The sequence below is a fragment of the Sinocyclocheilus anshuiensis genome, unplaced genomic scaffold, assembly GCF_001515605.1.
Source record: "Sinocyclocheilus anshuiensis isolate Anshui unplaced genomic scaffold, SAMN03320099.WGS_v1.1 scaffold958, whole genome shotgun sequence".
Taxonomy (NCBI): domain Eukaryota; kingdom Metazoa; phylum Chordata; class Actinopteri; order Cypriniformes; family Cyprinidae; genus Sinocyclocheilus; species Sinocyclocheilus anshuiensis.
Window position 1 is genome coordinate 1287709 of NW_015539929.1, and position 14830 is coordinate 1302538.

General features: G+C 36.5%; 1 protein-coding gene and 1 long non-coding RNA gene across 2 annotated transcripts in view; one reads left to right on the forward strand and one right to left on the reverse strand.

Moving 5' to 3' along the window:
- The first annotated feature begins 3704 nt into the window (after nucleotides 1–3704).
- Nucleotides 3705–14830, forward strand: part of LOC107686800 (uncharacterized) — a 16939-nt gene continuing 5813 nt past the window's right edge. The window contains exons 1-2 of the long non-coding RNA XR_001634071.1: nucleotides 3705–3782; nucleotides 4059–4121. This is a non-coding gene — a long non-coding RNA (uncharacterized LOC107686800). The remainder of the gene's footprint in view (nucleotides 3783–4058; nucleotides 4122–14830) is intronic.
- Nucleotides 11465–14830, reverse strand: part of LOC107686799 (activin receptor type-1B-like) — an 8020-nt gene continuing 4654 nt past the window's right edge. Inside the window, exons 2-3 of the mRNA XM_016483915.1 lie at nucleotides 12530–12775; nucleotides 11465–12437 (exon numbers count right to left, since the gene is read on the reverse strand). Coding sequence (XP_016339401.1) covers nucleotides 12196–12437; nucleotides 12530–12775 — 488 coding nt within the window. The 3' untranslated portion in view covers nucleotides 11465–12195. The remainder of the gene's footprint in view (nucleotides 12438–12529; nucleotides 12776–14830) is intronic.

The window sequence follows — 14830 nt, forward strand, 5'->3', positions numbered from 1 at the left end:
ATTTTTACATTACAAATTACAGACATGGCCGATTCGCACAGGATTAAGATCACAGACAACCTCCGCAATTATTACAAATGACTGGAGGTCACCAGGTAATACTAATCCCGTGCGAATAGGGCTTTAGACTGCCAAGTATCAGCATTATCATCATACATTTTAAAGCATTTAAATACATAAATAATTTTAAAGTATTATGCTTTTAAAGATCTTTAGAGAAAACAATGAACTAATTCTTTCCTAGACAGGCATGTTGATCAACAGACAGATAGATGCACTTTATTGAACCTTGAGGGGAAATGCAGAGCTCTGAAACTAGTCTGCATGTCCAAGCCTGTCAAGCCTTTAATATGCAGAAAACATTAAGGGCTTTTTACAGTGGGTTAAGAAGAAACCTTAACAGTAATAAAGAAAACCCCCTGGCTACCCCATATCTAACCAGACATGGACAAAGACGCGCTGTATTTCTATATGCGGCAGAGAGAAAGAGTCAGACAGACATATATAAGAGAAATGGGGTCACTGTTCGGTCATGTCCTTATTTTGTCCCTTCTTTACAAAGAACTGAGATTTAACCCACACAACACCCAACAATTATCATAACCTCAGAGGTTATTGTTACTCAAAACCATATCATCACTCAAAAGGAAAGCTTCAATCTGCAGACCACACACCTTCCTTCAGTCCTGATATTAACATGTCATAAACCATTTACTTGATTTTCCACTGAACTTACAGTGAACTGAGAGCTCCTCTCTACTTGGCTAAATAAAACACGTAAACCGATCATTAATAACAAACAAACAATAATAAACATTTGGAGGAACTTACACCTTTGTTAATGTGCAACAGGTCAACCACCATAGATGTGTTTATATAAGCTACTTTGACTGTAAAAAATCAAACAAACAAGTTTAAATAAACCAGTCCGCCAGGATCCAAATAAAGCCATTTTTGTTTACTGTAACGTTACCTGTATTTGCTTACTGTAACTGTTTTGTTTACTGTAACGTTACCTGTATTTGCTTACTGTAACTGTTTTGTTTACTGTAACATTACCTGTATTTGCTTACTGTAACTGTTTTGTTTACTGTAACGTTACCTGTATTTGCTTACTGTAACTGATACTGTGATCATGTAAATTGTAAGCGTTTCATATTACGTCCTAAATTGAAAAACAAAAATTACAAACGTGCACAAAGACAAGGAAAAGTATACAGCAAATGTTCAGCGGATCAGTAAAAACAGCTTTTAAACAGAATTAAACCCGTTTGAATGTCAAATATGACAATTCGTGTGTAAAGTTATGTGTACGAACGCTTTTAACTCCGTCATTAAACAACCATATTCTGACTCATATAAACGTAAATACATTGCATTTGATCACACGAGCTCATTTGAGTTTTTCTGAAGTTTTTATCCGAATCTACAGCAACATATTAACTATGTTAGCCTGCTAGCATGCTAGCCCGCACCTTTTGAGTTTCTATCATAAACGGAGTCATCCTGCTTTATTATTGTTATTTAAACAGCACATATATAAAACATAATTTGAAGCACATCACACGTTCACGTTTGAAGAGAAAGAGATAAAGGCAGAGAGTTTATGAGGCCAGTCGTTAAATCCCAGCGCCATGTTGTTGTTGTATTAAACGCCAAACGTTCAGCGACTAAAACACCTTAAACGAAGCAAACCGACCCACGGATGTCAACAAAACACTGCTGGAATGAACAAACACTTCATACTCACCTTCACACGCTCCGTTCAGTCCTGATAAAACGGTCAAGAGTCGCAGGATTCGCCGTGTGTTCATCCTCACAGGACTCCCATCGCACTGAGAATGCGCGTGACCGCCGCTGTCGCGAACGCGCAATGACTACGCGAGTGCGCGCGCATGGGGCACGCGCAAATATCATTAGTTACTTTACGTTACTAGTTACTTTCTGGTTGCTTTCAACAGTAATTAGTTACACTTCTAGTTGCATTGCTTTTCTTTCAGGCCCCACAGAAGTTGTAATTGCGTATCTTCCCCACAAAATCTAAAATGTTATTACTAACAATATATTTCTGCCTCATCATTTGACCGAAATCCACATTTGATCGCAGCCAGAAGTCATTACAAACGCTCAGCGCTGATTAACAGAGCTACTGATTTCGTGGCTAATCAGATTCCAAAAATGAAGTGCTTGTAATTAGATTAAATTACATTTTAAAATACGCGTAATAAGACTAGTTATTTTTTTATGGATTACATGATTATATATTATTTAGCCCACACAACAGCAATAATTTATTCATAATTCATTGATTCTCTCTAATTCCTCTTTTTCATCTTTTAAATGTTCCTTTCTATAATAGCCTACCGCATATACAGTCTAAAAGATAAAGTCTTCCAGTTTTGTGGACATTCACACAGAGATCAGTCAGTAGTCAGGTGGATGCACAGCATTTGACCATTTCAAACACATTAAAATGCACAAATTCACAGATTCCTTCACTCTTTTTGTCATCTGATCCTCTTTCACCTAATGTATTTATTTTTATTTGAAGTAGCCCTGAGATTTTAAAATAAATATTTTAATGATGCAGTATCACATTTGCATGTTCATGGTTCTCTGACTGTTGGATATGGTCACATGACATGCAGATAAACAAATAAAAGATTTAATTTTTTCAGTGTTTTATTTTATTCGTTTTAAAATTATTATTATTTTGAATGATTTAATTAATTATTAGCTTTTCATTAAACTCATAAACCCCCTGCAGTTCCTTCAAAAACCCAGTTTGAGAGAGGCTAATAATGCTTCATGTGAAATATTCAATGGAATATATTTTCTAACTCTTTGCATTTTTATATTAATATGGTACAAGATGATCCTATTTAAATCAATGTGAGAAACGAGATCAAAAGTAATCTAAAAGTAGTCTGATTACATAACCTAAAATGTGTAATGTAATAAACTACGTTGCTATCTACAGTTTTTGTCATGTAACTTGCAATCAGTAAAATCTAGGAACTATTAGATTGTTGGATTTCAAATCAGTATGGGTTGAGACGTCAAAAGTAACTAAGTAACAAAATGTTTTATGGATAGTAACTTTAATATTATTACTGAAATCTTACTAGTATTTAGTTACACTACTAGATACTGCATAAAGTAATATTATTACTGTAACTAGTTACTAGAAACTGCCCAGCACTCTATACAGATATATACATATAAACAGATAGATTCAAACTTATTCAAACAATAAACACAAATACTTTATCTGGTCTAAGTCAAATAGCAATTAGTTTGATTAAATGATGCATTCATTTCATAATTCACGTCAAACTTAAATTGTCAATTAAATATATCTGTTAGCATAAAAACATAGACCTACAGTTAAAAGTGATTAAATGAGGTAAAGTGAGTGAGGAATGACCGACAGGTGTGACTGAAGCATTAGCCGTGCAGCAGCGCCCTCTCGTGCTGAACATCAGTAATGACAGCTGGAGATGTGAATACAAAACCTCATAAACTCCTTCTCAGATTTAATTTATTAACACTTTAATAATCCTACCTAGACACAGTATTAAAAGTTGTAATCTTTCCGGACGTTTTAAGCGGAACAGTTGTTGTGAGCAGGAATGTTTCCGTGTGGAGTGCCGCACGCGCGTGAGAGTCATGGCAGCCTCAGATCTCGTCAGAGCGTTATTATACACGCTTAACAATCTCCTGCAACAACACAAATATAAAACTGCTCTGGCAGTCGTCAGAGGCTTCAGGAATGGAGCTGTGTGAGTTTGAACCGTTAAACGGCGTTTGTATGCATGTTTGGCAATAAATGCATTTAACGTTACACATGCAGCACTTTTAATTATATTTCATTTTGCGTATTAAAATGATATATATATATCCCCCCCCCCCTTATGAGTGTTATATTTATTAAACTTACAGTAATAGATTTGCATATTGCTAGTTTTAGACATTCGACTAACTGAAATTATGTAATTATATACTGTTCATATGAAGAGGGTCTCATTTTGCTTACTTTGTTTCTTTTTTCTTCCCAGATATGGGGCTAAAATTCGTGCCCCTCGCGCCCTAGTGATGACGTTTCTGTTCAGAAGTGGCAGGTGAAGTGAACTTTGAACTCTCAGAAAACTCCATGTCACATAAAATAGCTATAGCTACTGCTACTTGTTGATATTCGGTTAATCTAATGTGGAAAAAATAAGATGATTTACATGTTTCTTTTAATATAGTGTTTATTTGTATACACTTACAGTGGGGTCCAAAATCTGAGATGACTAGTGCTTCTTTTTTTGCATTGTATATGTTTTGTACCCATGTAGCAACTCATAATGTAAAAACTGCACATAATGTAATAAGTATTACATTATTATTGTAAAAAAAAAAGTTCATAATGTCATAATTTTCTCAAAATGTAATAAAATCTTGAGCTCATAATGTAATTTTTATCATTTGCTGACTTGCTTCTCGAGAAACATTTCTGATTATTATCAATGTTGAGAACAGTCATGCTGCTGAATATTTTTGTGGAAACTGTGATACATTTTATTTTTCAGAATTCTTGAATGAATGGAAAGTTAAATAGAAATATTTTGTGACATTATATTTACTTACCCTTTTAAACTATCCAAATGGCAGTGTGTCACAGTTTTCACAGTAAGTTGTCAACATTGATAATATCAGGGGCGTAGGTTTAATGTTGACATTGATGGGGACAAAAGAGCAATTATTGCACAATTTTCATTATGTAAACCAACAACATTACAATAGGCACTTTCATAACTAACGAAAAATGGACATTTAGTCTATAGAGATGTCAATTAATAAATTCTGTCATTTAGTTACCTTTCACTTATAACAAAGAGGCAGTTTAAGAGAGACTTAACTTTACTCTGTTCATAGTGCTATCATCAACATCTCTCATTCATCATGCATATGTATATATAGAGCACTCACACACAGGGTGTAAATTACACAATAAATAAATATATTTACACACACACACACACACACAAACACACACATATATATATATATATATATATATATATATATATATATATATATATATATATATATATATATATATATATATATATATATATATATATATATATATATATATATATATATATATATATATATATATATATATATACATACACACACACACACACATATATATATATATATATACTGTATATCACTGCTTGCAGCTTTAATGTTAACAATTTTATTTTGACAATTTAGTTGAATAATTGAATAACCAACAGACAAGGCAGAGTCCCAAAAAAAGATAATCATCTGAAAGGTAAATGTATATAATTATGTTATCGTATACCTTTTTTTTTTTGAAGATGTTAAATGTTGTTTGTTTCATGAGTAATTTAAACTGTAACATGAAAAAATGTTGCATATTTGAAACAAACTATGTAATAGAAATTTGAAACTGCACAAAATTCTAAAAATATTCAAATAACTTTTGTTTTTGAATTTGTAACACATGGATAATAATACACCTACCGACCGTTGATTGGGTATTGGCTAATATATATTTTTCAATAATTTCTACAGGGTTATAACTGGTGTCATGAACGTAATGTTGTAACAATCTTCAGTGCACCTAATTATTGCTACCGATGTGGTAACCAGGCTGCGATCATGGAACTTGATGACACATTCAAGTACTCCTTGTACGTATATGACAAAGCATAAAACAATTTCTGTTTTATTGATAACTCCCCTTTCCCTGTGTTATATATCTGTAATTTTGCTGTTATGAATATTAACAGGATGATTTCCTTTAGTTTACAGTTTGACCCTGCACCACGCAGAGGAGAGCCTCACGTCACTCGCCGCACTCCAGATTATTTCCTGTAAAATGGGAAGGGTTTGTGTTTAAAGCAGCTTTTGCCCTCGGTGCACTAGAGCAGAGTTTCTCAGGGAGCTTTGCAGGTGAGTTTCTTGAAGCGTCTTGGAGACAATGCCACAGTTCATCTGGATTGAGTCTCAGTTTGTTCTGTTTCTTCATGTCATTCCAGACAGACTGATGATGATCAGATCAGATCTCTGTGTGAAGCACTGGCTGCTGTCAGACACAAATCTCACTGGATTATTACAATTAATGACAAAATTTATGTTTGGAAATGTAAACTGATATTTCCTACTGACACACCACAGCAAAAGATTAAAACCATTTTTTAGCTGGTGAAAATACAAGTGTTCTAATAATTTTGGCCACCGCTGTGTGTATGAAATGAATATAAATATAAATATATATAATGAATATATATAATGAATGTTTTGCTGCTATAGTGGGGAACAACTTTAACGTGCATCTGACTGATAGGTAAACTTTACTTTAAGTTCTCAGGTAATGTCAGTATGACTCATTTCAGACACGGGCAAAATTACAACAGCAATGCTTACATATGCATATATTTAATTATGTATTTATATATTAATATTCTACACCTTGATAATAATAAGAAATCGGCATAATAGAAATAATGTGATTTTCAAACCACCAAGCATAAGAGCATGTTCTAGTACACCCCCAAAACAAAATCAAGACATTGTAAAAGAGCATAATAGGACCCCTTTAAAATGTTGCTCATTTGTTGCAATGAAGCAAATAAAACAATAAAGAAGGCAGTTTGCAGATTAAAACTTTAGGTTCTAATTTATGACTCTCTGTTGAGTACCAGAATATAATTTGGATGATGGTATTCCAATTTTCAGTATGACTCATTTCAGACACGGGCAAAATTACAACAGCAATGCTTACATATGCATATATTTAATTATGTATTTATATATTAATATTCTACACCTTGATAATAATAAGAAATCGGCAAAATAGAATGACCCTTATAATTGATAAATGATCATTGTAATCATCAACTGTTCACCAGTATTGGTATATTTCTGTCATTTTGGTCTGTTCCCCAGATAAACATGTACCTGCTCTCCAGGATTCTCTTTGCTTTGTCTCGACTGGCCGTGGAAAAAGGCTTCATCCTGCAGCCCAAGAAAGACCCGTTCCCACTGTTTGCCGCGCTGGTGTGGGGAATCGTGCTAGATTAAATGGATTAATACATTTTAAATATGGTTATTTTTCTTACAAAACACATCTATTCGCTACAGGAGGACTTTGTTCACCTCCCGGAGCTGTGTGAGACACTTTTTATTAAGGATGGGTGCTTTTTATTTAACTTCTTTTGGACTGATGCATGCAACACCCGCTGAGTGGCATTAAACAGCTTGAAAGATCAAAGATAATTTTTAATATAACTCCGACTGGATTCGTCTGAAAGAAGAAAGTCATATACACCTAGGATGACTTGAGGGCGAGTAATTTATGATTCCGTGAGCAGACGGAACTTGCTGCTTTGGCAAGGGGCGGGGCAGTACAGAAACACCGTCTAAGCTAATCGCAACACACTGGGACAGCTAACCAATCACATCACATTTAGTTTTTCAGAAGGCGGGCCTTCATCAAACCCGGAACTAATCGAGCCGTTTGTGCCAGGCTGGGGAGAAATGTATTGTAGTAATGTAAATTATGTGAAAAATAATGTGATTTTCAAACCACCAAGCATAAGAGCATGTTCTAGTACACCCCCAAAACAAAATCAAGACATTGTAAAAGAGCATAATAGGACCCCTTTAAAATGTTGCTCATTTGTTGCAATGAAGCAAATAAAACAATAAAGAAGGCAGTTTGCAGATTAAAACTTTAGGTTCTAATTTATGACTCTCTGTTGAGTACCAGAATATAATTTGGATGATGGTATTCCAATTTTAAGTTTCATCTCTTGTTGCTTAGGCAAACAGAGATATTTCCATTTCAGAACAAGGGATGTCATTCCTCGTCTACGCTGCCTCTATCATGTCCCTGACAAGTATGTGGTTTCGTCGGATCCGGTCTAACAATATGAGTATCCCGACTCATTCTACAAATGTGTATGTATGGGATGCGTCTGTCTTTCCCTCAATATTTCTAAAAGGCAAATAAGAATTGACTTACCACAGCAGCTGGAGAAAGAGAAGGAGATGATCAAACCCTTTGTTCGGTGCAAATCCATATTGCGCTGAAAAACGTCACTCGCCTGTAGGATCTCGAAAGGACCCACTTACACTATTGAGTCACACATGAAACAATCACATTCCATTGAGACAAACTGAGGAACCCCTATGCAACCAGCTGCGGTCGTAAAACTCATGCAGGGTCGGTACAAATCCATATTGTGCCGAAAGACGTCACTCGCCTGCTTAGGAGATCATGTCGAGAAGGGTCTGGCTGCAGCCTTGCGCTTGCACTCTCAAGCTTTCACTCTCAGACACTTGCACTTCCGCTAGCGACGTCACTTGCAGTCTTTTTTATTTTTTACTTTGTTCTATTTATTGATTACTTTTTGTTTGAATCTCTCAACATTTTACAACAGTAGCCAGGTGGTGAAGACAAGAAAAAATAAACTAAATTACAGTGTCACTTGCAATCGCCACTTGCACTCTCCGACACCTGCGACGTCACTTGCAATCGACACAAATCGTGCGTGTTAGAGTGCAAGCCTGAGAATGCACGTCTGAGAGTGCAAGCGCAAGGCTGCAGCCAGACCCTTTTGATCATGTCGGGGTCACCATTTTGTAAGGTCCACGCACTTGGCCCAAGGAAGGTATCCAGTGGTGGCTGAAGGTTTCTTGCATATTCGGTCTTTTCAGTGCGCAAAATTATTTAATTTAAGTTAAACTCTAATCTGACTCCATTTTATTATGACCTCGAATTTAGGTTGTTAGTCTGATCTTTAGTCAGAGGTTATGACTAACTATTTAATAGGTCGCCCATGCTTACCATTATTAAAATTAGGGATGCAACGATACCATTTTTTCAGAACCGATCCGATCCGATACCAGAAATTCTGAGTATCGGCCAATTTCAATCCGATCCCAGCACAGTTTTTTTTTTATCAATGTAGAATTTCTATACTTCTGAGGGTTGACCTGATCATCACTCTTGTACATGTTAAACACAATCTGCTAAATATAGACAACTTCATTTTAATGAAAAATAACATAAATGACAAATAATAACAAATATGACAAAAAATACTATTATAAAACTAGGTTAGTGGATAATTCAGCTGCAAAAGTTATTCTATAAAAATCATGGGTGCACAATAATTTTATAAAAAAATGTAACTAAACTAAACATTTAGGGAAACAAAATTACTTAGTGGGGAACAAATAAAAGATAATAAGTGTAGGACTAAATCTGGTAAAATGTTACACTCTTGTGTATGCTCTTTGTATTGTTGTAAAATACATTAATAAAAAACAAGCAGCCTAAATACAGTTTTAAATCTCAGTTATTGTGTGCTCTTGAAGAGTTTCATCGCCTTGACTGTCGTAACCGAACACAACACGCAGATTGGCAGCAACATATGATAGATAGAACTAGGGCTGGGCGATAATTCGATAACGATAATTATCGCGATATGATTTTCCTCGATAAAACGATATGAAGAGTTCGATAAATGTTCGATATAATGTTTATGCGAAAAAAGCGGAACGAAACAGCGCGACTCATTTGAATCGCGCCACATGGACCGTTTATCCGCTTGGATCAAAGTTCAAACTCTCACTAGAGCAGATGCGTTCACTCGGTCACACGAGCATTAAGCAGCGCTGTGAGAGCCAGTGTGAAGCACTTGAACTCAGCGATGAACACAAATGACTCAGTGAGTTAAACTAGTTTAAAGCCAAACAGGAGAAACACTGTGTGCAACGAGACAGAAGGCTTTTCAATCTACAAATCGCCATCATTTACTATGGATTTACTGTAGTAACACTCGCTGCACCATAGACTTGTTCGGCATTGCTGGGAATGCCCACAAAAACGTCATAACCATTTATGCAGTGGGGGAAAACAAACCATTCGAATTAACGCGGGGAGACCTTGTTAGGCGCTTGATCTTTACTTTTTGTGATGATTTCGATTGATTTTTGCTTGATGCAATGCCGAAAAGTTGCTGTGTGGCATTCTGTACCTCTCATAAGTTAAAAAACCTGATCTGAAGATATATATAACTGATAAACAGACGGACTACCGGAGGTAACACTGAGCGGGTAGCACAGATAGGCTACACTACTTACCCTGCAATGATCTGTCGTTAGTCTCGTCCCCCTGCACCGCACCCCAGTTCTGATGGGGCTTACATTAACCCTCCTTCGCATCACAGTCAAATAAATCTCACTCCCTGATATTTTGTGATGTCATAATCTATTAAAAAACGTATTTCATATTATTATACACAATCCCGTACGAAAATTAGCAATGGTATTACTATAGTAAAAGTATAGTAGGCTAACCATGTTTTTTTGGGGGGGCGTTTTTATTACCAATTGTAGCCTATAACCACAGTTTTACTACAAATACCATGGTTAAACTATGGTTAGTGTAGCAAAACATGTTGTTTTTACCATGGTTTAACTATAGTAACCAATAACCATGTTTTTTGGTATTTTATATTCATATTTTCATGTTATCTTTTTATTTTGCGGCATGTATTTGTGAAAATGATTAGGCAGCCGCAGCACACACCACATAGAATAACGCTTTTCAAGGCACTTCAGTGGACCTTAATGTTGCCTGTTTTGTCATTGTTAAAAATCTTTTTAATATATCAATAAGAAAGTACGACAGGCTTCGACAGAACCGATCCGACAGAAAATGGCAATATCGGAGCCGATACCGATACTGAGTATCGGATCGATGCATCCCTAATTTAAATAGTGGTTCTGTTTAGCCCCCTACAGTCACCCATTTAACAACTTAGTTAAAGCTCAAACAATAATCAGAGGTTATGCTAGTACCACATACCTAGCCCCCGATAGTTATATAACTACGTACAACTTAACTAAAGCTGAGACATTAATCAGCGGTTATGCTAGTACTATGAAATATGTTAATATTTCAATAGTATTTTTATCTAGTCCCCGATAGTTAAAATAGCTTTGTACAACTTAAATAAAACTCAAACAATAATCATCGGTTATGCTAGTACTATTTGTCTAGCCCCCGATAGTTAATATAACTACGTACAACTTAATTAAAGCTGAGACAATAACCAGAGGTTATGGCCAGTACTATGAAGTATGCCCGAATCATGCTAGTACTCCAATAGTATTTTGTCTAGCCCCCCATAGTTAATGCAACTGCATAACAACTTAACTAAAGTCAAGCAGTTGTCAGAAATCTATAATCTCACTGGATGTGCCCCCTGCTCCATCTAACCTGAGATTTAGTATGTACTAACCCTAGACGCAGATTTGCGGTAACATACGCCTTCACTTAATCTACTTGAGAAAATAATTTCAGAGTAAATCAGAATAAAATCAAATGTAACAATTTATTATCAGTCAGGTAAATATGTATTATGCCAATTACACAGCCAATTCAAAGACATCAAATCAATACAAGACATCAAATTCTCAAAGATAAATCTAAGAGTAAAAGGTGCATACCTGACCTTGGAAAATAGAAACATAGTATGTATAAGTTTAAGTTTACTTATATAAGTCATAAGTATGAGTGCAGAGACACACACCACACTATGGTCTTTCTGGCTACAGAATCTCCCCGATCTTCTTGCAGTTTTCACTTAAATACCTTAAGACCAAGACAGTCATCCCCCGAAAATGAGACAGAAACTAACAATTGAAATTTGCATTGAGTAAGTAGATTTAACACCTTTTGGGACAGAAAGTAATTTGCATGAAAGACACTGGGAAACAGCACACCCTCTATAGTGAGCCAAATATCTCTAAACTCTTAGGATCTGTATCACCTTTTAGTTTACTTCTTGTAAGAATGAGACCATTGTACCAAATGCCCTGAGACTATTCAAATGATACCAAACATGACTGTAAATATCACCTGCATTCATTTAGAACATTATATTATACTTGACCATTCTGAGTGAGCTGAATGGAGGGAAGGATGGGTGAGGGGAAGGAAGGGGATGAGAAGGAACAAATGCATAGGTGAGAGAGACGTTTTCTCGCATTTTCTCTCAGTGAGATGTGGAAACAGATGTCTGTATTTGAATACACTTTGTGTGTATTGTCCGTCTCAGAAGATTAAAGTGTCTATGAGGTTCTGTAATTCTTACAATACTAACCAGACCCAGATCCTGAAGTGGAGAGGTTCTGTAAGGTCTTGTCCTTGGCCAGGAACACGTGTTCAGTCCTGGGATCCTCTACCTCCAGTCTCTGCCGATGACCGTAGGCCCGCTGGCGGCGCTGGAACAGAAAGAGACCCAGCAGAACCAGCACACACAGCACAAAGATCGGCCCCGCCACCACTGCAGTGAGCTCCACCGGCCCCCAGTCCTGCCCTGAACCCGGTGCGTTTGTCACTGACAGAGAACACGCTGCATTAGTTCCTCATCTGGAATTCACTAGCTGTTTTTGATAATGATTATAGCTGATATAAAGAACTGATGCTCACCGGTTGGTAGGTCGAGGTCGATGCTGTTGCAGTAATCAGAGTAGCAACAGTGAGTGTTCAGCAGTCCCTTTACGCTGAGGCAGTGGAACGGCTGGCTCAGAGGAATCAGATGCTCTTTCTGGATGCAGAGCCGCACATGCTCCTCCTGTCCTTCAAAGACTGAGGTGGAGGCCATACACGCCCCGTTGGTCTCGCACTTATACCCATCCTTCTCACACTGTGGTCTGCTGCAGTTACAGAACAGAGCTGCAGAGAGAACCAAAATTATATATTACATGTATACAGGGATTGAAATTAACTTTTTCACTCACCAGCCAATTTGGCTACTACATTTTTAAGTTACCGGCCATTCATAACTTCTACTAGCCAAAAAAAAAAAAAGAAATAAACTAACAGCTTGAGGCTGTCTACACCGGATGTGACAAAGCGACCGCTGCAAATCATTTTGTGTCAGTACTAGGGGTGTGCGATATTGACAAAAATAATATCTCAAGATTTTCTGGGATTTTATCGATAAAGATAATTAGACGATATTTTGCTGAGTGTGTTATTGCGCTGGTATCTTAAGAACTACCTTGGACAGCTGACTCCTAAATTTTTTTATATTCTTCATATTCTGTGTGGTGATCAGTTCACACTGATAGAAATTCATCTTTTCCAATAAGTTTAAATAGATTTTTACCTTTTATGATTTTCTGTGTGGTCAGTTCACAGCAGTGATAGAAATTAATGTTTTTCAATAAGTTTAAATTGATTTTGACCTTTTATGGGCATTTTTACCATTTTTTTTCTAAAAGTGTCCATCATCTTTTGAGTCAAATTCTTACATTTAATCAGTCAATTATAATAATAATACATTTAGATTAATCTTTGCAGAAGTTGCACATGAAGTGGCACTTAGATATATTTGCACGTTAATGCAGCTTAGAGGGACATGGAATGCTTTAACCCGCAGTTACAAATGCATACATTTTCATATTTTAAACATGAAATGTTGAATACTAACATTTGAAATTATTTTAAAAATGAAAAGATACTTTAAGTGTAAAATTAAAACAATTAAAACTGCCTGTAGGTGGCAGCAAGTCACTGTTAAGTGAGTCATTGCGATTGAACCGAATCATTTAAACTGTTGATTCATTCAGGACGAAACGCCCTCATGCTGCTCAGAGACGCAAAACAGTGCTGTGACTGTGCTTGGAATTATTTTTGTTGGCGAAATAGAGCAAAAACTCATTCATCAGGTCTGTCCAAGAGCAGCCAGACAGAGATGATTCAATCAAACTTGAACCAGAGCACACGTAAATGGAGGATGTAGACGGTCAAAAGTTAAGAACAGCAGACCACACAGACTCAACTCATCTGACTCATCTCACCGGATTGGTGACCGGCCGGTCAGTCTCACGTCTTCCCCCCAATTCTTAGGGGAATATTTTCACCCCTACCCCTTGACACTCTGTTTCAAGGGACAAGGGGAATGGGGTAGGCGGAGGGGAAGGGGAAGGGGAAGGAGTATAAATAGGGATTGGGCCAAAGTAACTCACAAAAATGTATAGATGCATACTGCGGTAGAAAAAAAAAGAGATATTTACAAAATATGATTTAGGTAAGCAACATTATACAGCCATGATGTTTCCCCGAATATCAATATCAACACGATTGCAATGTAATACTGATTTTATACAATAGTATTTCAATAAACTAGAAGTTAAAATTAAGTGACTTGGATTTTAGACAGATAATTGACTGTTTTTGCTCAATTTCGCTGACGAAAATAGTTCCGATCAAAGCCACAGCAGAACTGTTGTGTGTCTCCGGATGAGGCTTACGCAGCCTGAGTGAGTGTGTGAGAGAGACACAAGGCCCAATCCCAATTCTACCCCTTAGCCCTTCCCCTTCCCCTACCCCTCGGTTTCGCTCGTTCACGTGAAGGGGTAGGGGTGTCTCGATTCTCTTTTGGTCGGAGGGGTAGGGGTAAGGGGAAGGGCCAGATAGCCCTTCAAACGAAGATTTTTCGGGAGTGTTTCGTTACTGAATGAATCCACGTTTTTGAATGAATCGAGTGAGTCAATGATTCAGTGGCCTTTCATAAGTACAGTCACTTGCCTCTTTTCTGAATAAATCAGCCATTTGTATGAATTGGTTGAATGAATGACTCACTCATTAAAACAGACATTTGCCGCCACCTACTAGTGGTTTAGTCATATTTCAAAGTATCATTGCATTTTTTTCAATATTTATTTGTATGTTTAAAAAAAATGTGTTATAAAATTATTTATGCATTTGAAATTTTGCAGTGTC